At 43.9% G+C, this 27,983-nt stretch overlaps 1 protein-coding gene across 1 annotated transcript in view; it reads right to left on the bottom strand.

Moving 5' to 3' along the window:
- The window catches only part of ATP6V0E2 (ATPase H+ transporting V0 subunit e2), a 56,779-nt gene extending 31,367 nt beyond the window's left edge, over positions 1 to 25,412 (bottom strand). Inside the window, exons 1-3 of the mRNA XM_078643546.1 lie at positions 25,170 to 25,412; positions 19,916 to 19,963; positions 14,930 to 15,050 (exon numbers count right to left, since the gene is read on the bottom strand). Of these exons, the coding sequence (XP_078499672.1) occupies positions 14,957 to 15,050; positions 19,916 to 19,963; positions 25,170 to 25,273 (246 nt within the window). The 5' untranslated portion in view covers positions 25,274 to 25,412 and the 3' untranslated portion in view covers positions 14,930 to 14,956. The remainder of the gene's footprint in view (positions 1 to 14,929; positions 15,051 to 19,915; positions 19,964 to 25,169) is intronic.
- Between the last annotated feature and the right edge of the window lie 2,571 nt (positions 25,413 to 27,983).

Raw genomic sequence — 27,983 nt, 5'->3', positions numbered from 1 at the left:
GTCTAACTTGCACCCAAACCAATGCTCAAAGGTCACCTGGAACAGACTAGAGAGAACCCAAGAAACCGCCAGTAATAGCAACTACGAAACAAATAGCCAATTGAGTCCCAACCTTCTGAGCTCAAACGTATCTTCACAACCTAATCAAACAAGTAACATTAGCTCCAGCATTTTGGACGATTTAACCTCACCACTCTCAGTCCAACAACCCCTATCAAGGAAAAATAAGAAAAAATTGAAAAAACTAAACAAAGCAAAAAAAGACAAAAGTTACGCAAAAGAGAAAATTGATCACTGGTTTACACCAGCAAATAAGGCGAACAAAGCTTCCAACATGGAGGATCAGAAGGGTCGGTGCTCAACCCTTATAGATCAAAAGATAGACATACAAACACAAACACATGAAACACCTACCACGGCAATGGTTCCCAGAAGTCCAACAGGTGCTCCCAGGGAAAACCTGCCCAAAACTTCAACCGATAGACCTCCCGTGCCACATAGCACCCCGAATCATGCACAGGGCATGCCAGTTCACAATTGTGAGAATGATAATAGACCAAAAATTGACTTGATAGATATAAATGCCCATAAGGGCCGCCAGTCGGAACTAACATCTAACGCTCCAAGGGAACAAACCACCACCCAAGCAAGAAATAATGATGACCGACTACAGGGGGACCACACCGTCGCCTCTAGGTTTGACCCGCATACTCATGCCATAAAAATAAATGGGACCGAGGAGGAACGGGGCCCATGGGTCAACCTCGCCCGTAACTTTAGCCCCTTGTAACCTCCATGGCGCCTTCAAACACAATTAATCTCGCTCAGTCGCTAGACCCTGATCCTGAAAATCTAAAAGTATGGCTATATCCAGAATACATCTCGCAAGGGAGTTGGGACATCCTCAACAGAGGGAACCTCCTGAAACTCTGCAAAAACATTTCTGGTCTGGAGAGTATAAAATCAACAGACATTGAGAGGGAGACCTTTTTTGGCCCAGGGCCCAGCGAACAAAATGAAACGACCGAGATAACCTTTGCCAATTCCAACATGGCGAATGCCCTGAAGGGACACAAAACACAGCTGGATAACTGGGGAATAAAAATCAAATCCCCACTACCGACGAAATATCCGGAAATCTTGAAAGGAAAAAACAGTCAACAGGGAGACGAAGATCTGAAGGGTAGGAAAACCATGCATACCACCCGTCCAACCCCACCCGCTTCCGGATCTATCTTACACGGTTCATTAGGAGGTACACAAGAAACGCAGCTGGGCAGTAATTTAATTCAAATTTTCAAACATACAGTAGGAGGTCATCGATCCTGCTCAATATTGGGGCAGGGCACTAAAGATTGGTCTTGGCTTGCCCAGGCATTAAACTCCACTTCCTAATACCAACATTGGGATTTCGTCAAACAACCCTCCGTTCACAACAAAGAATACCCAGGATAACAGCTGGTGCCGAATACTTCAAACCCGCGAAAAAGATTAACATCTTTGGGAGACCGTCAGGGGGCATTTCAATTTACATTAGACACGCATTAAAAGTAAACTTTGAAATAATACGGCACACCTCAGATATGTTTCTGGCCGGGATTTTGAAAGGCCTTATAACGTCCAAGGGCCAGACTTCAATTCTTCTCATCAATCTCTATTACAATTGCCACGGGCCGAATTCAAAAGATAAATTGACCGACCTACTAAAACAGATTGAAAACCTACTGGTACGTTATGCAGCCATGGATTCAATTATATTGGGCGACTTCAATTTGCACGATATAGGGCATACAACTGACGAAAGCCATCATAGTGGAAGTACTAGAAGATTCAATGCCCTAATGCGAGCCTACAAACTGGCAACAACACACCACATCTCCATAAAGAATAAACCAACAGTATTGATACCTCCTACTTTTAACAACCAGACAACAATTGACTATATTTTATTAAGTGAATACTTACAAAAGCAGAGGTCAAGCTATACCGTTCAACCTCGGACTGATAGCGATCACGCTCCTCTTATATTAGTGCTGTCCATGAGTGCGAAATTTAGACAAACTCTTCATCACATAGGAACTACAAATGGAGATGAACAATATAGACTGCTCAAAAGAATCAAAAGGGGCCCGATCCCGACCCATAAGTTTGCCGAATGGAAATTGTCCTGGAAAGGGTGGCAGACCGACCACAATGATCAGGGAAGAATTGGAGAATGGGGCGTCCTCGCATATGATCTAGCCCAACAGCTCCGAGGGAATAACAATCAAAGAGCCCACGATAACTCCACATACAAACTGGGATTTCAGCCAGCAATAAAGAGTTCCACAAAAGTTCTCAACTCCAAACGTAGAGTTTATAGGGCAACTGGATCGATAACCGCAAAAAAGGATCTAAAGGAGGTGGCCAAGGATCACGCAAAAATTGTTTGGCAGGTGAAACGCGAAGCAACCGAGCAAAAATGGTTGATAACCTTCAATTTGCTTGCCCCTAGCAAGTCCCAAGAATTTTGGCAATATATAAACAAACTCAGCCATGGGTCTTGTAATAGAGAGAATTCAATTGATGCGAGCACTTGGGTAGCCCATGTAAAATCTCTCTATACTAACGACCCAGAAACAAACCCAAGCAAAAGACCCCCCCTTGATGAACATTTAACGGACGAATCAACCGAACCAATGCCCCTCCTTGCTAATGTCACATCTCCTGAAAAAAAGGTTTTAAGAGTAATCTTGAAAAAAATACGCCCCAACGGGGCACCTGGACCAAATGGCCTGCCGGGCTCTCTCTTCAGAGAGGATATCGACTTTTGGACCGAGAGCCTGGGCCAGTTGTATGCGGAGTGCAGACTTTTGATGGACGTCCCAGACTCCGGGAGGGGATCCCTGATATACCCAATCTATAAAAAAGGGGCAAGCACAGACCCTAAGAACTATCGAATGATTGCCTTACTGGATGTGGAAGGCAAGGCATATGCAAGTTCTCTCCTTACAGAATTAGCACATTGGGTCACCAAGGAGAACTTGCTCCCTTTCTACCAAACAGGGTTCCGCCCGGGAGGCTCAACCATAGACAACATCATAGTCCTCTCATACATCATACAACAATCAATGGCCCAGGGTGTCCAGCCTCTTTTTGCCTGCTTCATTGACTACACAGCAGCATTTGATGGTGTTGACCGGAACATCCTATGGAGTAAATTGGCGGGTTGGAACATCTGCCTGAAACTTCTACAAGCCATCAGATCACTGTACACCCAGACGTGGGTAAGAGTCAAACTTTCGAGCCAATAAGCCACGGAAAAAATTGGCACAGACAATGGGCTAAAGCAGGGGTGCGTCCTTGCCCCGCTCCTTTTCAACTTATACACAGCTGACTTGGGCAAGGCACTTAAGGGAGCAAATCTGGTGACTCCAAGGATCGGGGGAACCAGACTCCAATTGATGCAGTACGCCGACGACCTGGTACTATTGGACCACACCAAAGTTGGTCTTCAAAAAGGTTTAACAGCATTAGCAGATTATAACGCCAAAAACAAACTGGTGGCAAACCAAGCAAAATCTAAAATACTGATTTTTGGCCGCTATCCAAAAAAGAAGCTAATAAAATGGAGACTGGGATCGCTCACGTTATCTACCACACAAGCTTATAACTATCTTGGAGTATGGCTTAGCGAAACCGGCCGGCCACATGTTCATCGATTCAAGCTCACGCAGAAAGCCAAAATGGTAACCTATGCAATCTGCAAACTAAACGCAACCTTGGAAAGCCCGACCACCATGGCCATCCAACGGGTTTTGAAAGCAAAACTATTACCCTCCGTCAATTATGGCATACAGGCGTTCCCAGGAAAACTGTGGCAAGACCTCGAAAAGATCAACTGCGCAGCCTATTAAAAGCTATTTTGTCTTCCATCTTGCACAAGGAACACTCTAATACGCCTAGAATTTAACCTCACCCGGCAATCCTTGGAAGAATTGGCAAGCATGGCAAAATATTACTACTTAACGACCACAGCACCAGAGAATTCGATGAAGCAAGTAATAAATAAAATATTCACAAAGTCAGGCAACCCGTGGTCAGCCAGCCTGACTCTAGCCAAAGAACATCTGGAATTAGCAATAGAAAACTGGGACCCTAACATAATAAAATATACAAACATCAAAGCAGTTATGAAAAAGCAAGTAAGAACCTGCTCACGAAAACTGGACATTGAAGCCTTGACAGTCAGAGGCTTCCACGAGTCTCAAAGCTCTCCGCACATTCTAAATGGCCCGAAACCACACCTGGTACAGTCGTTGGGCAGGCAAGCCCTTCAAAGGATTCTGGCTGCAAGACTGCATGTGCTTCCCTTAAAACAGCTGTACCCTTCTGTCAACGTTGGCCCAGAGATCACGGAATGTCGCATCTGTCATTACAAGCGTGAAACTTTATCTCACATTTTATTATGCTGTCCTGCCCTGCTGTCAGTTCGTAGAATCCATCTAAGGCCCATTCTTCTCCAAATAGGAGTACGGACGGTAAAAGAGGCTGTTCTCCAATTATACCCGTTGGACACTGTGAAGCATATGGCTAACTTCGCCAAATTCATCTACCACGCGCGAACAGCTTTAATGGACAAGATAACCACGGTTTAAACTGACTTTTAACGGGTGGAATTTTCGATGCAGCACACGCTACCCAAATATACATTATTGTACGTAAATTTTAAATATTTTCTTTTTATATTGATTGCTCCTTTTCATATTAATTGCTCTCTTTTGCATTGAGTCTTTTTCCTATATATTTTTAACTAGTAAAATTCTAGTTTTAGAATACAGAATTTTAGTTTTTAATGGAATATGAAATTGTGCTAACCACGTGTTTCATTACACAGATTGCTAAGATTTTAATTAATTAAGCAATAAAGATTAATACTCTGCACTCACTACTCACTACTCTGCACTCACTACTCTGCACTCACTATGCACTCACTACTCTGCACTCACTCTGCACTCACTACTCTGCACTCTGCACTCACTACTCTGCACTCTGCACTCACTACTCTGCACTCACTACTCTGCACTCACTACTCACTACTCTGCACTCACTACTCTGCACTCACTATGCACTCACTACTCTGCACTCACTATTCTGCACTTTGCACTCACTACTCTGCACTCACTACTCTGCACTCTGCACTCACTACTCTGCACTCACTACTCTGCACTCACTACTCACTACTCTGCACTCACTACTCACTACTGTGCACTCACTACTCTGCACTCACTATGCACTCACTACTCTGCACTCACTATGCACTCACTACTCTGCACTCTGCACTCACTACTCTGCACTCTGCACTCACTACTCTGCACTCTGCACTCACTACTCTGCACTCTGCACTCACTACTCTGCACTCACTACTCTGCACTCACTACTCACTACTCTGCACTCACTACTCTGCACTCACTATGCACTCACTACTCTGCACTCACTACTCTGCACTTTGCACTCACTACTCTGCACTCTGCACTCACTACTCTGCACTCACTACTCTGCACTCACTACTCTGCACTCACTACTCTGCACTCACTACTCACTACCCTGCACTCACTACTCTGCACTCTGCACTCACTACTCTGCACTCTGCACTCACTACTCTGCACTCACTACTCTGCACTCACTACTCTGCACTCACTACTCTGCACTCTGCACTCACTACTCTGCACTCACTACTCTGCACTCTGCACTCACTACTAGGCACTGACTACTCGGCACTCTGCACTTACTACTCTTCACTCTGCACTCACTACTCTGCACTCACTACTCTGCACTCACTACTCTGCACTCACTACTCACTACTCTGCACTCACTGCTCACTACTCTGCACTCACTGCTCACTACTCTGCACTCACTACTCACTACTCTGCACTCACTACTCACTACTCTGCACTCACTACTCACTACTCTGCACTCACTACTCACTACTCTGCACTCACTACTCTGCACTCACTACCCTGCACTCACTACTCACTACTCTGCACTCACTACTCTGCACTCACTACTCACTACCCTGCACTCACTACTCTGCACTCAATACTCTGCACTCACTACTCTGCACTCACTACTCTGCACTCACTACTCTGCACTCACTACTCTGCACTCACTACTCACTACTCTGCACTCACTACTCACTACTCTGCACTCACTACTCACTACTCTGCACTCACTACTCACACTACTCTGCACTCACTACTCTGCACTCACTACTCACTACTCTGCACTCACTACTCTGCACTCACTACTCACTACTCTAGTGAGTGCAGAGTTGTGAGTAGTGAGTGCACTCACTACTCTGCACTCACTACTCGGCACTCACTACTCGGCACTCACTACTCGGCACTCACTACTCGGCACTCTGCACTCACTACTCGGCACTCTGCACTCACTACTCGGCACTCTGCACTCACTACTCGGCACTCTGCACTCACTACTCGGCACTCACTACTCGGCACTCACTACTCGGCACTCACTACTCGGCACTCACTACTCGGCACTCACTACTCGGCACTCACTACTCGGCACTCCCACTCTGCACACAGGTTGGCACATGGGCAGTCTTTTTTTATGTCTATGATACCCAGGTTCCGCACTGTGCGCGCAGCCGATATTATGGAATCTTCCACCACATTTTCTAAAACTCTATAGTCCGAAGCATAATAGGCACAGGACCAAAAGAAGGGAAGACATTTGCTTAAAATAATCTTATTGTATTTATGAGAAGCAAAAGCGAGACTGTGAAATGTGCTGAATATCAGTTTGTTGCGAATCAACAGAGTGGAGTTAGAGAACCAAGAAATAGTCATTTAGAATCCGGGTTAGAAGGAGTAGTAATCACAAGCTGAGGATCAACGGGCGCGAAACAGCGTGGTGGGCGCGCACGAGACGCAGCGAAACAGCGTGGTGGGCGCGCACGAGACGCAGCGTGGGCGTGCACATCAGCTGAAGATCGCCGGAGAAGACACCGAGTCTGCCTGCTGCTGTGTGTGTGTGTGTGTGTGTGTGTGTGTGTGTGTGTGTGTGTGTGTGTGTGTGTGTGTGCGCGTCCACAGACCCTGGTAGGCTCGTGCACCGCTCTGTTTTCCCTTGAGAGCGAACTCGGCGACAATAGGTCTCGATGCCGAGACCTAAAAAGGGTAAACCTAAAGACCACATTCAATACATGAAACTCTTGGCCACCTCATGGGTACATATGTACTGGAATAAAATGATGAGTTGCAGAGCGGTCATCTTCAGCACTAGCCAGGCCTTGCAGGTGCCAAAGCAGCTCTCCACAACTAACTGATGAACAGTGCAGATGGATTCAATTGGCAACCGCAGAGACAGAGCACTTGTCCACGGTCCTGCATAGATCAATTGTCATGCAAAGCATCGCAGCCTGTGTAATCTGATCAAACCTGAGGCTTCAACAAACAGTATTTTAAATGTCCAACCTCCTATTGGCAGAAATCCGATGGGTGAAGCTCACATTCTACCACAGCGTACATAAAAGTGCCACGTTGTAGACTGAATGATAGTTAGAAATTACATGAACACGGCTTTCTTGTGAATGCCAGCTCTATCCAACTATGAACAAGCTCGATCTAGCGTAGGCATTCTGGCACTTGCCTGGCATAAAGCTAGGGATTGATTCTGATAAGGACTCCAGACATGTAATTCTCTGCCCACTTGGATGAAAGACGGGGAGGATAAACATTTCAGAGACAGAAAAATCAAGCAGTGAAAGTGCCAGCATATTACCTCCTACCAAAACTCTAGACGTGTATCTTAAGTGTCATAGTTACTGCCAGGCGATTTAAAAACCACAGATTTGGAATTCAGTGTTTTTCTTACTACAAGCGCATTCTACAGCATACATCCCTCAGTGCCCTGGATGAGTCCGGAAGTAGCCCTTCTGATAGTTGCTCTGGCATAAAAACCTTCTTCTTGAAGTGGAGTGGAACACATGCACTGGCTTTCACACGAACGTAATGTATTTTTGATTTTTCACTACAAAATGTTATTGTTAAATGTTAATGTTAAGTCCGGTATTAAAACCACGTCGTATGCTGACGACATACAGCTGCTCTTTACCTTCGAAAAGCCTTCCTCGTCCACCTTTGACCCTCTTAAATCCTGCATCAGAGATATTGCTGATTGGATGGATCTTAATTTTCTGAGGCTGAACGCAGCCAAAACTGAGGTGCTTTTCTTTAATCAGCCATCCCCTCTTGACTCCAATATCTGGTGGCCGGAGGATCTTAGCCAAGCCCCGACGCCGAAGGACTCAGTTAGAAATCTAGGAGTCCGATGGGATCAACAGCTGTCTCTTGGGCCCCAGGTCCAATCAGTCTCTGTCGCATGTTTTTCCAAGATCAAAACGCTAAAAAAACGTATAAATTATCTCCCCAGTTCTAACAGAAAAACGATTGTTCATGCATTAATTATCTCGCATCTGGATTATGCGAATAGACTCTACTTAGGTTTATCCTCCGGCCTCTGCCATAAACTTCAAACAGTCCAGAATGCGGCGGCTCGGCTGATTGGAGGTCTATCACGTAGACAGCACATTTCTCCCTATCTTCGTGAATTGCACTGGCTGCCTATAAATAAACGAATTGATTTTAAAGCCATGATACTAGCTCATCGCTCTACTCAGGGCAAGGGGTCTGCCCATCTCAGAACCATTCTCCGCCCCTACTGTAACAGCAGAGCCCTTCGTTCCAATTCTCAACATCTATTGACCATCCCAAGATTTAAAAAATCTCGTGCTGGAGGGAAAACATTCGAGCTAAGAGCCGCCCTACGCTGGAATAAATTACCTATGGGCCTACGCTCTATTAAATCTGAGCTCGAATTTCGGCGGGCGTTGAAAACCCACCTTTTCTGCCTATAATTTTTGCCTTTTGGGACTTGCTGTTAATCATTTAGCGCCGGGACACCCCGTTGGGGTAGCTGCGTGCTTTATAAAAGACACAATAATAATAATAATATTGTTGACAGCCAAAGCAAAACGAATGCCTCACACGGCACCCATATACACGTAGGTGATAGAGATGGAAATCAACATTTTCAGCATGACAATGGTCACACAGAGAATTATTCATAAAGAAAAGCAATAATAACAAAATAACAAAGAACTGCGCCACATTGTTTCCATGAATGTAATATATTTTAGAAAGATGCATAACTTCCTTCTCATTCTCGGAATCGGAGTGGCCCATACTCAAGTCTCCACGCCAGAAAGAGGTTGGACCTGGATGTTGAGAAGAAGTGATGGGGTTTGCACTTTTAGGCGATGTTCTCAACCAAAGAGTACCTAAAGTCTCTTATTCTTTACTAGGCAGGTTCACAGCTTTTCTGTAAATGTCTTTGAAGAATAGTTTCTCCATTTCTAATTACTTACTGTCTCTCTATCCGGACCAGAATGTTGGTACAATATTCCAACTGCATAGGTCTCAAGCGTGATGAACTAGGCTTCTGGCAGTGAGATAGGTCTACATCAAAATTCAAAATAAAATAAAGGTCGAATCTTATGTTCTTCCAAAATATTGAACAACTGAAACTGTAGTGTTCAGAAACTTTGCACTGAATCGGCAAAAATAGAAATATATTCATGGAGGTTCTCATTTTACGAACATTCAAAGTGAAAGGCATCAATCCATCGGCGACACGCTTAAGTGCATGTGTTTTTGCAAGGTCTGTGAGCCCTGGATCAATCAAGTACATCCAAGCCACAGCAAGACTTAAGTTTTCACCATCCCAGGTAAATGTATTGCAGCTTTCTCATTAGTAAAAATCCAAGCAAGTTAACCTAGAGTAAACAAAGTCAACTCCTGACTCGTGTTCCAATCTCATTAGATCCAAAGATAAGCAAGGTACTCAGTACTAGTGAAGCTAATACACTCGGAAACTTCTCGTAAAATAATACAGAACACGTGCTAAAGAGGAAATGGCCATTCCTAGAGCTCCTGTTTGCGTGACAGAACGTTACCCTGTTTCATTTAGAATGCATTCACCTAATGTGGGTGGTTCTCACATTTCGCAGATTTTCTTTGGTGTAAAACAACTGACTAATTAGTATATGGCTGACAGAAAAAAAAATCATTGGTGTGGTGCTATTCCAGGAAGTGGTACTCCTAATCTGTGCATTATTAGTAGAATTTAACAGATTTCTGGAATATGCCTGTAATATTTCCAGCAAGGAAAATTACTTGGAATAATCACTGTGACTACGACTGGAGTGGCCACAAAAACCAAATGGGCAAAAGAAATGACCCAAATACAATCCCTAACAGTTCTTTCATGGAGATGTGGGAGAGTCTGCAAAACAATGGAGTTTGAGGTGTAGCCTATTGCCCCCACTGATCATGTGTCCTGCACCCGAGTGCAGAATATGAGGATAGCGCACATTCCCCGAGTAGATGCAGTTCTTAAGTGGCAGTCACAGATGTTAGTCAGAACTTTTAAAGGAGAAAAGACAAAATAAATGTACTTTTTTTATGTTGAGAGTGGTATCTGTATGGTTAAAAATCAGTACCAGTCAGCGGAATTGGACTTTGTTACTGACTGATTTGTCAGAACGTAGTCAATGCATTTCTAGACACTAGTAAAGGTTCTGACATTGATCTACTATGGCATAAGTCAAAGTACAGTTTTTGCACTCATTAGAAAGAAATTACCAAAGGTAGAGAGATGCATGTTGCTAGTGGTTGGTTCTAAACTGATTAAGGATGCTTTCATGAGAAAAGCACATTTTACCTGTGTGAAGCGGTTCAGGGGGAACTGGATCAGGGCTTGGTGGCTAAAAATTTAAATATGATGGCCATTTAGTACATAGCACTTTAAAGGGCTTTAGATGTCAGGTCAAGAGATGTGTTGGTTTGCGGGGCAGGAGAGCAGTCGGTTTTTGATGTTACCCAACACAGAATTCTGAGAGTCATTCATGGGCTTTCCCCCATAGTATTGTCACAGTAATTTACACACAGCTTCAAAGGGTCAGCTTGACAGCCATACCACACATTTAAACATTGGTGCACAACATACAATCACAAATATTGAGTCACAATTTCGTAGCCTAAACATGCCACATAATGCAAATTGACTGGACCTGCAGTCCTATTTCTTTATCTAAATCTCAGAAAGCCTAACTATGCTCAGGGGCGGCTCTAGGCTCATGGCGGCCCTGGGCCGGGAGCGTAGGTAGGGGGCCCCGGAAGAGGGGGTCCGGGCGGGGCGGAGCGAGGAGGCCAGTGAAGAGGGTGGGTCAGGGTGTTTGGAAGTGGAACGGAGCAGGAGGCCGCCAAATCCCTGCCAGGGGCTGCCAAGCAAATATGTATCCACCCTCAGAGGATTATTATATTAAGGATATATATTGGCGTGGTGGCCCCTGGGCTTTGGTGGCCCTGTGCAGGTGCACAGCTTGCACATGCCTAAGGCCGCCCCTGCTATGCTCCATCCTGGTAGTTACCATTTTTAGGCAAGGGTGAAGTGGTCCACAGCGATATATTATGGACAGATAGGCAAGAAAATTATCAGACGCTGGTGCATGTAGATTCACAAGTCATTGAGGAAGAGGAGTGGCATGACCAAAAAATAACTTAAGTAGTGGATTACAATATATATTTTGACAGAAAACAAAGTATTTGTCCTGCGTTTGCAGAGACAGAAAGGTTTGGGTGAATAAACTGAAAAGAAAGCGTGCAGGAGCTTTCACTGAAAGTTCGACTGGTATATTCTTTTGTGTTGAATTTATATTGCACTGTCTGTACTGCATTTCTATTTTGTGGTTTTTAGGCTTAGGCAGTGTTACAAACAAGAGTTTGTTAGCATTTCAGAAAACATTTTGTCTTTAGTGTGGAAACAACAGAATCAATTAGGGAGACGCAGAGACTCTTCTAGGTCCCATGCACACTGCTAAAAAGGATTAAATCAAACCTTTCTGTCTAAGCTACAAGACTTGGGTTGCACAATGTCTAGAGAGCATCAGGGGCTGTATTAAGCATTGTCATTGTTTGCACCGGGCGCCCCTTTTAAAAGGTGTGCCCAGAGCAAACAATGGCAATGCGCCTTATTACGATGTATGCGGTGCCAACAGGGCAGCTGCAAACTTGTGCTGCCCTGGGGGCAGCACATTCATGTGAAAATACGGAGCGGCTGGCAGCCACTTTGTGTTTTCACAGTGCAGGCGGCAACCCGCCTGTACTTTTAAAGGAGATTGGAGATCCCCTTGCAGGCGGGTGCAGTCCGTGACTGCACCTGTCTGCATAGGGATGTCTGGGGGTCCATACAACCCCCTTTCTCCCTTTCAGAGGGCTGCTATCAGGTGGCGTACTCAGATTGCGCCCCCTAGAAGGTGGCACACTACGAGTGTGCCCCCTGAGAGCTTCTTTGCCTCTGCGCCAGCGTCTGTAATATGGTGCAGAGGCAAAGGAATTCCCTCATTTGATAGGGCACGCCCCTATGCAAATTAGGGAACGCCCCCTGAAGGTAGCACTGGTGCTTGAACTGCGCCAGCGCTATAAGCATTACTGAAGGGGAGCAATGCCTGCTGCGCCCGCAAGGCACTTATTGTAATATGGCCTCAGATGTGCACATTTTAACTATAAAAAGAATCACTCGTAGGGAGAGAACAAAACTGACAATAATCAACAGTTTAACATAAGTAAATATTACTCAGCCTTGGCACCTGGCTGAGCGGGACCCGGACTACCTCTGGAGGTCCAATTTTGGCCGTGCTGTGGACTGGCTGGAGTCGAAGATTCCCCAGTGGACTCGGCTGCCCCTCTCCCTCGCTGGCCGCGTTGCCGTCGCAAAGATGGTAGTCCTTCCCAAATTTCTTTATCTTTTCTCTAACATACCCATCCCCCTGACTGCTTATTTTTTCCGCAGGTTGCGCTCTCTTATGGTGTCCTTAATCTGGGCGGGGCGACAGCCCAGGGTCGCTTATGAAATCCTGACCTTGCCGATGGCCGCTGGTGGTCTTGGTGCCCCTGATCTCCGGCTGTATGCCCTTTGCGCTCAGCATTTCTGGCTGCCTCCCACACCCTATCAGCCTCAAGTCGCGGTAGAGACCGATATCGCCTCCCCTGGCCCCTCACTACTGCGCTGTTCGCCCCTGCGGTGCGCCCCCGCTCGGAGGTTAATACGGTGGAGGCGCTGCGCTGGGCGTGGTCCTGTCTGTGCAGACTGGCTGGACTCACCCTTCTATCAGCAGGCACTATGCCCATTACTAACCATCCAGACTTTCCCCCGCTCCAGTCATCCTGTATGTCTCAGCACGCAGCGTCGGGGGGCCTCGAGACTGTAGCTGATCTATACCCCAATGATTCTTACTATCCACTCCCGGAATCGCCATCCTTGATGGACACGCTTCTGTATTATCAGCTACGCGCCACCTGCCGGCAATTGCACCCGTCTTTTCCGCAGCCTCCGCCTACTTTTTCCGCTTTGGATTTGCTATACACATCCGCTTCCCCGCGTAAGCTTGTTACCAGACTGTATGCTTCTGCCCTGTCGTCCTCCCCGGCCTCCAGGACGCGGGCGCGTGAGGCATGGAGTGCCGACCTGGGTCTTGATATTTCGGATGCCGATTGGCTCTACAGTTGTAATCAAACTACTAAACTTTCCCCTAATTATCAGCTCCGGTTAATCCATTTTAAGTTTTTACATAGGTTCTATCGCACTCCGCGACATCTTCACCGATTAGGGCTCATTCCTGATGATTCCTGCGTTCGGTGTTCCGCTCCCTCTGCGGATTTTGCTCACTTGACATGGCTTTGCTCCCGGGTACAGGTGTTCTGGCTGGAGGTCTGTTCCGCGATCTCCGAGATTGTTGGCGCTGCCGTCTCTCCGGATCCTCTTCTCTGTCTCCTGGGTTTTGTCAAGCCCTGCTCAGATGCGTCGCGCCGGCTGATTTCGATGCTCCTGGTGCTGGCTAGACGCCGGATGGCTATGTGTTGGGGCCGTCGGCCTGCCCCCTTGGTGTCGGCCTGGCTGGAAGATGCGTCCCGCTACCAAACACTGCTATGGGAATTTTGGGATCTGCTGCCGGCTAGGTCACGCCCGCTCGATATCTGGGGTCCCCTGGTCGCTTACCTCTAATCCCGCTCCCCCCCTAGCGAGCCTGTGTCCCCTGTCCCTCCTGCTGCCCCTGCGCCTGCAATTGCCACCGCTTTGGTCGATGTGTTGGTGTCATTGGTCGCGGCACTACACCTAGGCCCGCTCTTATCCTGTCCTATTAAGAGCCAAGTGGGCTCCAGTTGCTTCCCTATCCCCCCTCTGATCCTGCCGCTGCCGCTCCAACGCACCCCGCCGGCCTCAGGGTCCGCGGCGGCCGCCGGGGTTGCCTGTTAGTGGTCCCCCGGGCTCCCCACCCCCCCGCCTCACCAAGCCTACAAGCCTTTTCTTCTCCATATGCACCTCTGGAAGAAACTGTATTAAATATACCGCCTCCTTGATAAGGGTTTATCGTTCTTTGCCACAGGCACTGTATTGCTGAAGACTGACCTTTATGTACTTGTATTGATCTGTACTTTGCCTTCCTGCACAGCACCATTACATGATACTTCCTTATTTGATTGTATTGTTGTTCTCCAATTGCATCAATAATTTTTTTTTAAATATATATATATTACTCAGCCTTCAGTATGTAAAGGTGTGATGCAAAGTGAATTGAGATGACTAAAGTCACAAAATGAACATTAAAATCTTAGTCATTTGCTTTTGTAGAAGCTTAATAACTAAGCTGTAAATACCAAAAAGCAACATGGACTATCTTGACACTCAGTGTGTAATAGAGGATGATTGAGCAGGCATGCTTTGCCTAGCACCCTCAAAGGCCACAAATATAGCTGGACACAAATATAGTAATCTAAACATATCTTAAAATAACTTTTCCCATCCATACCTTAGACAGCCTTCAGTTCCTTTATGTTTATTCCCACAGGAATCGCACGTACCAGATGGTGTCATTCTTCAACTGGGGTCCAAACAAGGGGTTCAGCTGAGAAAGGATTGCTATTAGCCAGCTGTGAATAAAAAACAGTGTAATTGTGAGAAATCGGGCACAATATATTTAACTAATTTTAATCACTACTTCCCACTGGACGTGCACAGACGTGGTGGCAGGCCACAGATTTTAAAGATAATTTCCAGCTGTACTAAAGTATAAACATTTGCTTCCAGTACGACATTGACTGTTTCTAGTTTTTCACTCCTTATGTTACAAATGTTAAGTAAACATAACGTCAACTTATTTTCGAGGAGGTCCTAGTCACATGACTGCAATTCAGGCTGAATTTGTATTTAATTGAATTTATTGTTTTTTCCCCAACAATTAGCACATTACAATAGTAAAAAGTGAAAGAAAGTAACAAATGCAAAGAAAGACATCCTGAGACATAGATAACGTTTTTGCCTCAAACTCAAACCAGTGTATATACTACTGTGGACTCCATTAGCCCTCCTAACGACTTTTATCTGCTTTCACAATGCTCACCTCAGATGACTCCCTCTCCAAGTACCCTTCCCACCCATGAACAATTATGCTTGTGAACATGATACCTGTGCCGGACCATATCCTCAAAATCTTCACAAATTGCATTGTACACTGTCTGTTTATGAGGATACATTTTTCAGTGACCACACATGGGTACATTTCCCTTAGCAATCAACTCCCATCCAATGTAATTGTTTGCCATTTCGTTGTTGTGTACTTTTTTCCCCACTATTGGCAACCGGGCCAAGAAAAGGCTAAAATATCTTGGTACATACAGTTCTCCAAAATTCCAGGAAGAGCCAGTTTGGCTTCTAGTGCAAATTCCTCCCCTATCACTGTTCCTTTGTTCTTCTTTCTAGAATATGTGTACCTCTCAGCAACTCCAGGGTCAGTGATCCCTCAACCGTCCCATATTTCAGACATGTTGGTGTTTCAAACCACCCACATCCAACAAATAAATAACTAACTGATTAAGTCTGACTGTCTGGGGTGTATGAGGGCCTCCCACATTGCTCTATATCACTCTCTTCTTTTTGAGGCTATTACATAAGGGTGCCCTAATTGGCCTACAGGTTTGCTTAGTCTCCAGTCTTCCCATGCAACACCTAGGGCTCAAGGGGAGAATATTCTTGGTTCGCTTCTTTGGACTTTAAATACTTGCAGAGCACATGCAGCATCTGTAGATACCTATAGAATACTCGACTATGCAGCTTGTACTCTTTCTCCTAAGCATCTAAAATGTTGTTTTTGGATTTTGTCAAAGTTATCCTCCATGCTTAGAAATACCAACAATGGCCCATTTTCGGAAAGCATCCAACACAGATAGTTCATGACCATATCCTCTGGTTTGGGGTGGGCATATATACTTTGTTTTCGTGGTTCTCTATACTCAGGTGATTACGAGGTTCACAAATACATACTGCAGTCAAGATTCTGATAATCTGGAGAAGTGCACACAGATGTAGCAGCATTATATTTTTAGCATCCTTTTTTCTGTCCCATGCCTGTTGAGGAGGGGGTCTGAGGTGTGCATCAATGCTACCCCAAAGAACAATATTGGTGTCCTTGCTATTGAAACATGCAGGAGCGAGGAAAATATTTCCACCCACGTTGTTTCACTTATATTGTGCAAAAAATAGTTAGGAAGCCACTGACCACGGTACTTAACCTTCGGGTTTGGTAGGTAGGGGACATCGTGAGATTGTTTAAGTATGTGGGAAGGGGATTGAGACGTCTTATATTGTTAGACCCTGGGACCTCAGAAGCAGGTGAGTTCTCATTAGTAGTGAAAGACGTCTCCTTGTGCTCTGAACTTCTTTAGGAAGTGCAAGAGTGAAGAGGCTGAACTGATGTTTGGAGGAATGAGGTTCCAAATCATAGGTGCATAGTTGAAGATGCTGGTCTTCTCATTTCTGCATTTTTATAGTTTCTGACAACTTAATGGTCTCTTGCCTTACAGTGGCCTCTGGAAAAGTATAGTTTTTCTTCCAGATAGGGTGGGGTTGCTGCTTATTAGTGCCTTCTAAATGATATACCAAGTCTTAAATGTAATAGAGGCCTGGAAAGGCAGAGAATATAAATCTAGCAGGGGGTGGAATGATGTGGTATTTATTTAGTCCATTGACTAAGTGGCCAGCAGCTCTTCAGTAAAGTCTGAGTGGGGTCAGGAGTGCCAGTAAGCAGTGTGCTGTCACTATCCAACTGGGAGAGTACAGGTGTTTAGATAGTCATTTCGAATTAGTTTGATAGTTGTGGTTTTATTCCATGTCCATGCTTCCCAAACTTTTAAGAACCTCGGCCCAATTTTTAGAATTACAAACTTTCACGACACACCTAGCTTTAATGGACATGAGACGGGTGATTTTTGTAGTGTAACTAAAGCATCGTAGGATAGCGCACTATCACTTACAGACAGCACATTTTTCATTGAAATGGCCACTAAATTTTCACAGACATACAGTGTTACTAGTAAGACTACATTCTACACAAATAATAATGTGTGGAAATCGGATTTCAGTGAATATTTAACATTTGTGCATTACTAAGTAAAGTGTCTTGATCCAATTAAAATCTTTGTTCCCATCACACTCGAGAATTACAAAAAAAAGTCCTTCACCTATGCTTTCCTAACTGCTGAATTTACAGATATTTACATGTCTGAGTGTCTTGCAAAAAATGACATCCTACAGCCTTTTCCTTCACACTTCCTGTATCCCAGCAAGATTCGCTTTACTTTTCTTTCTTTCTCTGATTGCAAAGTGAGAGTAGTGTGTAAGCACAAATCCCTGTGTTAAAAAACATAAGCAACAATGTCTCAAAAGACATACATTTGACCTCTGTCTTTAACCTCAGCATTTGTGACAAGATAAATATAATATTCAAAGGCATCTTTATTTATTGCTTGGACTTTCGCGACTCACCAAAAATCAGCTGGTGAGTCGTGACCCAGTTTGGGAAATTCTATTCTACGTAAAAGGAGGAGCTTACACCAAGCTGTGTGAGATTCCTTGGAGATATAGGTTTTGAATGACATTTTATCAATGAATATTTCATGTATGTTGGTTCAGAGCTCGGCTATATATTTGACCAGCTTCATGTCGAAGAGACATTCTTGGACCTGGGATTTTCCAGTGTATTGAAGAGTAGGGGGAATTCAATCTTCGGCTGCAAATAAGGCTTGACTTGTACAAGGTCGAGATAACCTGAGAAAAAATAGATGGCCTTGATTGCGGTAACCAGTTGTTGATAACAGTGGTTAATTTACTGGGGCTCTCGTCAGGAGCAGCTTCCACAAGACCATTGCTCCTATTAGCATTGCCTCTAACAGAACTAAGCAAAACCCTACAAGTGGGGAGAGTGTAGTACCTGTGGCATAAGAGCCAGGGATGCTAACTTTGGAGCTGGGGAACCAGGTTGGAGTCTCGGCGTAGGGTCAACATCCTGTGATTCTGAACAAATCACTTAATCTCCCCTGGCCTGTTAAAAAATGAGATAACAAATGGGAATGGATCACTTGACCTGAGTAACCAGGGTTTTTCATATATCGTATGAAATATCAATTAAAAAAAACCTCATTCACGTACAAAGGTCAGGTAAAGCGGTATATCTTGATTCTCCGCTCTCTTTAGTAACGTGACAGCATCATCATTGGGTTAGTTTTTTATGCTTCCTCCATCCGGAGTTGAACCACTGGTTATTGCAGTAGTGATCAAAGAAGGGTAGGAGTGTTGTGCTGAAGTGAAAAAAGTGGTATTAAAATCCCGTATAACCAGATTTGTATATTTTAATTTGGTCTGGGTTCGAGATGTGTTAAAAATTGTGTCATGCGTGTGGAGACTTATTAGTAGTCTGACGCATTATTAATGTCCATAAAAAAGGTCGACATGTTTCAGCCCTAGTGTTTGCCCAAATGGGTCAATTGGGCTTTTTTTCAGGACATAGAATGTAAGAAAGAAGTAGAAGTGGAAGCCATATATTGTTATGGTCTCTCTGAATCCGGGTGTATTTGACCTGATTCCCACGAGGTCATTTATTACCTTGAGTCCTTATTACCGGACTTCATCAGGCGGCCAGGGGGATTATAACCTGCTGCTTCACAGTGTTGCACAACTTGTGCTGACACATCCAGGCCACCAGTGGAGGAGTGACACAATTTTTAACACATCTCGAACCCAGTGATGATGCTGTCACGTTACTAAAGAGAGCGGAGAATCAAAATATACTCCTTTACCCGACCTTTGTACGTGAATGAGGGTTTTTTATTGACATTTCATACGATATATGTAAAACCCTGGTTACTCAGGTCAAGTGATCCATTCCCATTCGATATCTAATTACGACTTAGGAAGCTGAATGGATCACATTTCCTTATTTCTCCCCCTTTTGATTTGACATAACACTATTAAAAAATGAAACATGCATGTGTTTGTATCTGGTGCTCATGAAAAGCGCACCTTTGGGTCCAGTTTGCACTATAAGCGCCAGTGTTGACGATTAGGTGCCTGTGCTGAGCCCCGGAAACCACAGGCTCAAATTAAGCACTGGTTGATAATGTTGATAACAAATAAAAAGCTTTACCATCTCATGACAAAGTGGACTATGTGAAATTCAAACTATGACCTTCTCAAAGCTCCCACTGATTAGATTGGTGTCCAACTGCTCTCAACAAAATCACTAGCGCACTTCGAAACTAATTCAAGCATTTTACCAGGGAAAAGTGAGATGTTCTTATCAGCTGAAGCCTGGCTGATGATCATGAAGATACTCTTTCTGCTCCAAGTATTTTTGCGGCTGTCTGGTTACCTCTCTTTTCCGCAGTAACTATAACAGATACACTGGAGAGTGGACAATACTGAGCAAAGGAGGCCAGCGGGTGTAAAATTATAAAGTACTTACAAGAGATAGCAGCATACCGCTGTAGTCACCAGCATTGTGATAATCACTCTGAAACACACAAAGGATGGAAAACACATCAGGTACCATATAAAGAGGATTACAGTCAAAGACATAAGAGTAAGCTGATACCTGAAATTAGAAATTACAATACAAAATATTGCATTGCTATAATTTTAATATAACAGAAATGGGCATACAAACTCTGGGTTAAAGAAGGAATGTGCGTCTGGACTGTTACATGGGGAAGAATAACGATTTAGCTGACGGTTTCACATCTTTCAGCCAGACTGTAAATGAGAATTATGAACGTGCTACCGGTAAAAAATGTTGTCCTAGAATAATTTTTAATTATCTAAAACAGGAAGACACATCTTTGTTACTCCTGGTGTATATTTATGTGAATGACAACATGAATTTAGTAGATTGTAAAAACTCTGTGTCTGTTTAGTGCCCCATTGTCAGTTTTGCACTGACCTCGACAGTCTGCAACTGTGCTGGGCTTTGTGTAGCTGAGTAACACACAGAGGTTTTTTAAAGGGCATCCACGGTCATTTCTGACACAGCTCTCTTTCTTCGTTTTATGTTTATTAAGTTTTAAAAGCAAAATATACAGGACACCCAAATGAATGAACTAGTAAACATATTTACTTTCATAGTGTTACGTGGTTTAACTATTTTCTTAATTATTGCAGTAAAAAGTAATACAAAAATCAACATATTACATGCAGCCTTAACTATGCATCGGTTTCACATATATCGTCCATAAAGAAAAAAATAATTTACAACAAACTGACTCAGCTAATTAGTTGGTGCCACAATGAGAATTAAAATGATGAACCTTATATAAATACTTGTTCAACATGGGAATCATCGTGGGGTAACAGCACGTAGGTCTTTTTACCTCACCCATTACATTACAGCATCAATATGTAATTCATGAGGAATATATATTAGAGTCTTTGATTTTTTATCTATTCATCCTATACTTCCGATTTCTTATTTTTGGGGGAAATCATAAGGTTGATATATTGGATTTTATTTTATGTTTTTTATATAGCACTGGAGCAACCAAGAGATCCCTCCTGCGCTCTTCTCTGGAGAAAGTTTACAGAAAGCGTGTAGAAGGATAATAAGTTGAGCTGGTAACTATATAAGAGGGCTATAAAACCCAATTAGTGGCAGCAGGCGCCAGTGCATAGGTCGAGATGAGTTTTCAGATACTCCCTTAATTTCATCAAACTGTCATCATATCGGAGGAGTAAATGAAATGTGCCCTAGAAGGAGTAGCTTTGAGCGTGGAACCATCTGTCCCCAAATTCCTTGTATTGCAATGGGTGTACACAGAGACTGTTTCAGTTGCCTGACTTTGGGCATCTGGTGGGTCAGCAGTGCAGCCCCAGATTAATGAGAGGGTCTTGGGCTTGATCTTATTTATTTAAAAAGTTTTGTATAGCGTGAACGTGACCCTCAAGGGTATCAGAGCGCTTTACATGGAGATAACACAATTGGCACTTGGTCTGATCAACATGCAAACATATGTGTGGGAGACAAACTAATCAACGATTAAGAATAGGCTAACAGTTGTCTGTCGCAAGACCCTAAATTGGCACTATTAGGCATGACAAACGAGGTGGACCTTCCACGTCCACTGCTTATCTTCCTGGTACTCGCATTGGTGGTGGCCAAAAGGGACATCGCAAAGTACTGGGGGGCAACGGAAACGCCTGACATAGAGGAATGGAGGAGGGGCTTGGACTTATATATGGCTGCAGAAAGAGTGACTTATACAGCAAGAGGCTGTCCCAAAAAGTTCCAGAGAACATGGGCAAAATGGAGGCAATACCATGGATTGGAGGGTGGGCAGTAAGGGGGGGGAGCCCGGGGGTGGGGAGATTGTGACCATTACGGAACCACCGAAGGTAACAGTGCGGACTGTAAGAGCATCGAATAGGCACACTACAGGGACAAGGCGGTGGGGACAAGACCAAGAATAGGATGATGTAATTGTTTGTGCTTTGTGGTGGGAGGGGGGGGGAGTAGAGGGGTGTATGCTGCATTTTATCATGCCTGTATTGTTAAAGTTATGAACATAGTAATGCAAAATAAGAGTTTTAGAACCAAAAAGTTGCGCAAATGGCTGACAGTGGCTGAATGTTGACGCCACGCCAGCAGATGATTCTCTCTATACACATACTTCTGGATGCAACAATAAAAACAAATAAAAAAAAAAAAAAAAGAATAGGCTAACAGTGGTTGGAGTAGAATAAAGCAAGTACTAGGCAGGATAGTCTACATATGAGTTTGCTATCTGAATCCATTCAATGTCATTGATATGTAGATTTAGGGTACGAACTTAGTCAGTAGATATGGTTTGGCTTCTCTTTTGAATGCGTAGGTGGAGGAAACTAGGCGAAGGTCTGGCGGTAAAGAGTTCCATATCTTGGGAGCGACAGCCGAGAATGCTCTAGCCCCAGTTTTCTTTTTGTGGGTTCATTGGGGTTTCAGCAACAAGGTGAGCGCACTTCGTGAGGATCTGCTACCCCCACAATTTTTCTAGCTTTTGGGCCAGGTAACTGGGGGTGATGAAGTGTAACGCTTTCTGCGTCATGCAAGCACTTTTCAGTTGGATTCTTGCTTCATTGGGTAGCCAATTTAAGGTTTTTAGGGCTGGTGAGACGTGTGCATTTCTTTTAGTTCAGAGTACAAGTCTTGCTGCTGCATTGAGAGAGGCTCTTAGTGGTGCTAGTTTGTATTTAGGTAGGCCACATAGTGTGGCACTACCGTAATCCAATCTGGGTAATACTAGGTCTTGGACTGCTTGTTTTGGATCTTCATGAGGTAGGTATGGTTTCAGTTTCCGCAGAATACTGTTGGTAGTTTGCTCCTTTGGTGGCAGCACTAATGTGACCCTGCATATTGAGGTGTGTGTCTAATGTAATACCTAAGGATCTGGCAGAGTCTATGATGTGGGGGCGAGCATTTGAGGGTTGTAAGATGATTCAGCCACTGATCAAGCTTGATGTTATTTGGTGGAGAGATGAGAAGAAATTCTGTTTTATCAGCCTTAAGTTTGAGGTAGTTAACCGTGAGCCAGAGGTGTGTATTTTATAGGATGGAATTGAGGGATATAATGTCATCTGGAGAGGCAATTTTGAGATATAGCTGGGTGTCATCCGCGTACATATGGTACGTTGTCAGTAAAGTGAAAGTGTAGTAATGCCAATTTTACACCTCATATTTTTAGGACCTCATGATCCAAATCTGTGAGGATTGTGCCCAAATCATTAATGAGGAAGTTAAAAAGCAAGTGCTAGAGTACACAAACTTGACACACACTATGGTCCATTTCTATTTCAGGGGTGCACTCACCATAACAAATGCATGCCGCCTCCTACTGCTGCCATGAGATTAAAAAAAAAAACTTTATAGGCCCTTCCCTCTTCTATCCCTACACTATCCTTTTCAATTCAACTAACAGACTGATATGTCCACCACTCAAATTAATTTTATATTTCCCTTTACTAAATCCCCACTAATCCTGTTTGAATTCCTGAGTAGCGTGCTACCCGACGAAAAGCGCTTTGACACTTCATCAGGGTTAGCAAGCGCTATATAAATGGAAACCATTCCCTCCACTATCACTCCACTATCCTTTTTCAATCCAAATAACAAACTCACATGTCCACTGCTCAAATCAAATTAATTTCATAACTGCCTACAGTATTTCATCATTAATCCTCTTTCGGTTAAAGAGTAGCAGGCTACTCACCGAAAAAGCACTTCAACGCCTCATCAGGGGTAGTAAGTGCTATATAAATGCAATTACAATTGTCTCTGTATTATTGCAAGTGTGCTATAAAGTACTCTTTATAAAAAAACATTTTGTCTTGGACACGCACTTTTCAATTTTGGTATACATATATTAATTCACCCAAGCAAAAGGTTCTAATTTAGTAGGCTAGACTTAATACAGGAGAGCTAGTTACAGTTAAATTGAGCTATTCATTAGATGAGCCTGCCCTACAAAATAAATAATACATAGAAGGCAGGAATACAGGATCAAAAACACAGGAAGCGCTTAGAAAACAGCAGTGCTTTAAATGAGCAGGTACTGTCCCGTACAGAGTACCTGCACTTCTTCAATTTGAAAGTGAGAGTTTCTGCACTTCTCTGCACTGCTGCAATACATTTAATGGGAGACTACTGGCACTTATCAGGAGCAAATAGGTACTCTAGAGAGTGAGTAACTGCACTTCTGTATTTTCATTGAAAGCACTGGACAACAGTATTTAGGATTTGGCAGTACCGATGGTGCTGACATCGGCGAGTAAAGCAGAAGTAGGGGTTGCTTCTTCTCCAATATCACAGCAAAGACCTGGCCCAGCCTCCCCACCCAACTCCGGACCATCACATCTTTTGCAGATTTCAGAGGGGCCCTCAATTGTTGGTTGTTCGAATGAGACTCCGGACCTGCTAGCGCCTGGATACCCCATCGGGAGATTAGCCACGCTTTATAAATCTTACTTGATTGATTGAGGTGGGTGTGTGGCAGTTAGATTATGGCATGTGGGTGAAAGGTGAAGGGAAAATTCACTTCAGGTGTCCTTGGGTGGTGAGAACGGTAGTGAGGTCGGTGGTAAAGGGAGCTGCCGTTCCTATGTGTATACAGGAGTCCGCTGTGCTTTCTACCATTCCTATGTGACTCTTAGAGTATATCCATGTGTATCCCCTCCCTAAGTAGATAGAGATATCACTAGTATATGCCTAGACTTTATCCATTTGTATCTCCTCCTTGTGTGACTCTATCTCTTGTACATTTGAAATTTTTTCTGTCTGTACCTTTTTATAACGCATGTAATCCTAAGTCTTTTTATAACGCATGTAACCCTCAATCCGTATGTTTCAACTGGTTCTTATGTAAGTCAACAATTTTGCAAATTATTTTTGTACCGTCAGTCCTTATGTTTGAAACTGGGTCCTATGTAAAGCGCTCTGACACCTTCGGGTAAAGTTCGCGCTATATAAAATCGCATAAATAAAAAAATAAAAAAATAAATATGTGATGGTTTAGAAAATGATTTACGATGTCGGATGAGGGGGCGGGGGAGGGTGTTTAGACTAAAGCTGGTCGCATTGGCATGTGCATAGGGGTGCAAAAAGAATAATTCGATTAGTGGAAAAGGTTATTAACGACATCAGTCTGGGAGGGAAGACGGGAGAGGTCGGGAGGGCGGTTTTGCGGGATGTTTCTTACCCTCTGTTAGGACCTTTGGGAACGAACCATGGCGCGGCGATGCCGATCAGGCCCCAAAAGGTGGTGAAGATGATCATCGGAGCAGTGAATGAATGAGCCGTCATTTTCAACCCAAAGGCGAAGACTCGCAGGGGCAGTGGATTGTCGGAAAAGAGACCGGGCAGCTTGGATCTCCCGATCAAGCGGTAATCTGTAAGGTCCAGCCGATAGAGGTGATGACAGCCTGGACCAGCAGCCGCCGGCGACAGGGATTGGACGCTGCGATGCGCCTATCAGAGCAAAGCAGGGCAAGATGAGGCGGAATGAACGACGATTCGAGAGCCGCCTTCAGGACACGTTCATGCGCAGTAAAGAGAGCGGCCATCTTAACCAGGGGTAAACATCATCGAACAGTGTGTCCGACGGGGGAGGGGCATGCAAATATAAACAAGTTAGAGACTGAGTATGGAATTGCCATTATTGTTTTTATTAAATAAATGTAGTTATGATCGACATATGAGTATTTCGAGCTCTTTCTTATATGGTGCGCAGTATCCGATAAAGAGCCCTTGGGAAATGATTTTGCAAAGCATTATAAGTAATCACTTTTACATACAGATACTAGGCATAATTTAGGACTCTTAATATGATTGTCTTTGGCACTTTGCAGTCTTGGTAACTGATCTCTAATTTTATGTCAAAGACCCGGAGGCCAACATTATGCATATCCCTTTTATTACCGCCCAAACACAGCAGCAACAATATCTAGAACTTAGAATACAATATAACATTCCAGAATTTAGAACATGAATAAGTCCCCATGAGCAGCAGCCATCTTCCTCTTTTGTTGCTGCTCGAACCAAGATAAGAACCTTGATTTTATGTCTGACTAAGAAATTTAAAAAGATAGATATATGTACAAAGGTTTGAGGTTATTTTCATTTGGGATTATAAAATGAAATGTGTTTGGTAGTTAAGAGTTTTGTACAAAAAAAAAAAAAAAAAGAGTTCAAATTAGCGTTTTTTGTGGTTTCTCAAGTCAAATGATATAAATTTGAAAAATAAAGACTTAATAGATAGAGAAATAAGATTTTTTGAGGTAAAATAGGAGAAATATGTTGCGGAATGGGTAGCAGAATACCGTTGTTTTGGTTTTCAGTTGCCCGTTGATGAGCGCGTGTGTCTCGAGCGCTTGTTGCGTGCCTGAGGGGCATCGCGAGTCATGAGGATCGAGCAAAATTAGGCGCGTGAGCCAGGGCGGTTTAAGGAACGTTGAAAGGGAGAAGCGCGTGGACTGACGCGTACAGAAGGAGGAAGGCTTTCTGGGCATTAGGGGCCGCCGTACGCACGTTACGTGCGACGGCCATTTTTGATGACTGGGAAACGTAAGGAGTTTAGTTAAGAGACGTAGTCGGCCATATTTTGGGATGAATCTTTTTGTCTGACTGAACGGTGTCAGTTTCAGTCAGACGAAGTTCGGAAGGTTAGAGGGAGGTGTCGGTTTGTGGTTTTGAGAGCGGAGATTTTAGTTTTAGATAGCTTTTTTGGTAGTAAATTCTTTGAATTGTATCAAAGGAGAGATTTATAGGTGAATTGTTTATCAAAGTAGGATTTGAAAGAAAAGGGGAAGAAAAGATGGAGAAAGAGGATTTAAGTATGGAGGAAAGGCTGAAGGAATTTATGGAAAAGAAATTTGGAGAGTTTTGTGCTAGTATGAAAAAGAGAATTGAGAGCACAATGACAAAGAGAGCTAAAGAGGGTGAGAACAGGCAGGGAACTGGTGAGGAGGATGGTTTTTACACCACAGAGGAGGTCGAGGTAGAGGCAGGTACTTCTTCAGGAGGAGCGAAAAGAAAGGAAAAGAGAAAGAATGTGATAAAGAAGAAATCAACAAAAGAAATGGAAAATATAGGAAAGAAGGAGAAGGCTATAAAGGCCAGAGAGAGTGCAATAAAGGCACAGAAAAAAGGTCATAGTACTGTGGCATGTGATAGTAGTTCGACTAGTGGGGATGTGGAGCTTACGTGCAGCTCCAGTATGGAGGATTCGGATGTGGAAGAGGTTAAGGTAAAGAGAAGGAAGGTGGATGGGGAGATAAAATTGGAGTTGGAGGATTTTGTGGATCCTCAAGGAGAACAGATGTTTGACCCTTTGTTGATTCAACATCCTCTATCTCCTCAGTGGTCGCCTGTCGAACATGTTGCCAAGTACATTAGATATTGGATCAGGAGAGAGATGCCAAAGGAGATAAGAACTCGGTTGAGGTCGGAGTGCCCGAGACCATCTCTAAATAGTAAAGTGGCCTTCACGCCAGAATTAGATCAAAAGATGTTAACTTTTTTGAATAACAAAGGGGGAAGAGACCCGAGAAGGGGACTAGACAAAGGATTGAAGGGATGTCAGGGTAGGATGCTTGATATTCTGGATCCCTTGACTAAGATTTTTGATCTGTGCGAAGAAGCACATACTAACAACACTGGAGTTGACGTGGCAGAAATGCGTCAATGGGTTCAGCGTGCTGTGTGTTTGCTGGGAAATGCTAACGCAGCTCTCTGTTTGGAAAGGAGAAAGAGTATCTTGTTTAAGATAGATCCAAAACTTGCAGATTTGGCTGGCAAGGAATTGGGTGAGCAGAGCAATGGGCTGCTGTTCGGGGATGATTTTGTGAAGGACATGTCTAAGTACGTGGGTACTTTTAATACTTTACAGAAAGCACAGAAAGATATTAGGCGTGTTTTTAGTTGGGCCGGGAGAACAAGGGGTCGGTTCCCCGGCCGAGGAAATGGGATTACCAGAGGATTTTATGGAAGAGGTAACAGACCCTATGGAGCAAGT

This window comes from Lissotriton helveticus, chromosome 5_1 (assembly GCF_964261635.1).
Source record: "Lissotriton helveticus chromosome 5_1, aLisHel1.1, whole genome shotgun sequence".
Classification (NCBI taxonomy): domain Eukaryota; kingdom Metazoa; phylum Chordata; class Amphibia; order Caudata; family Salamandridae; genus Lissotriton; species Lissotriton helveticus.
The sequence above is the reverse complement of the archived record's forward strand: the minus strand, read 5'-3'. Positions and strand labels throughout refer to the sequence as shown.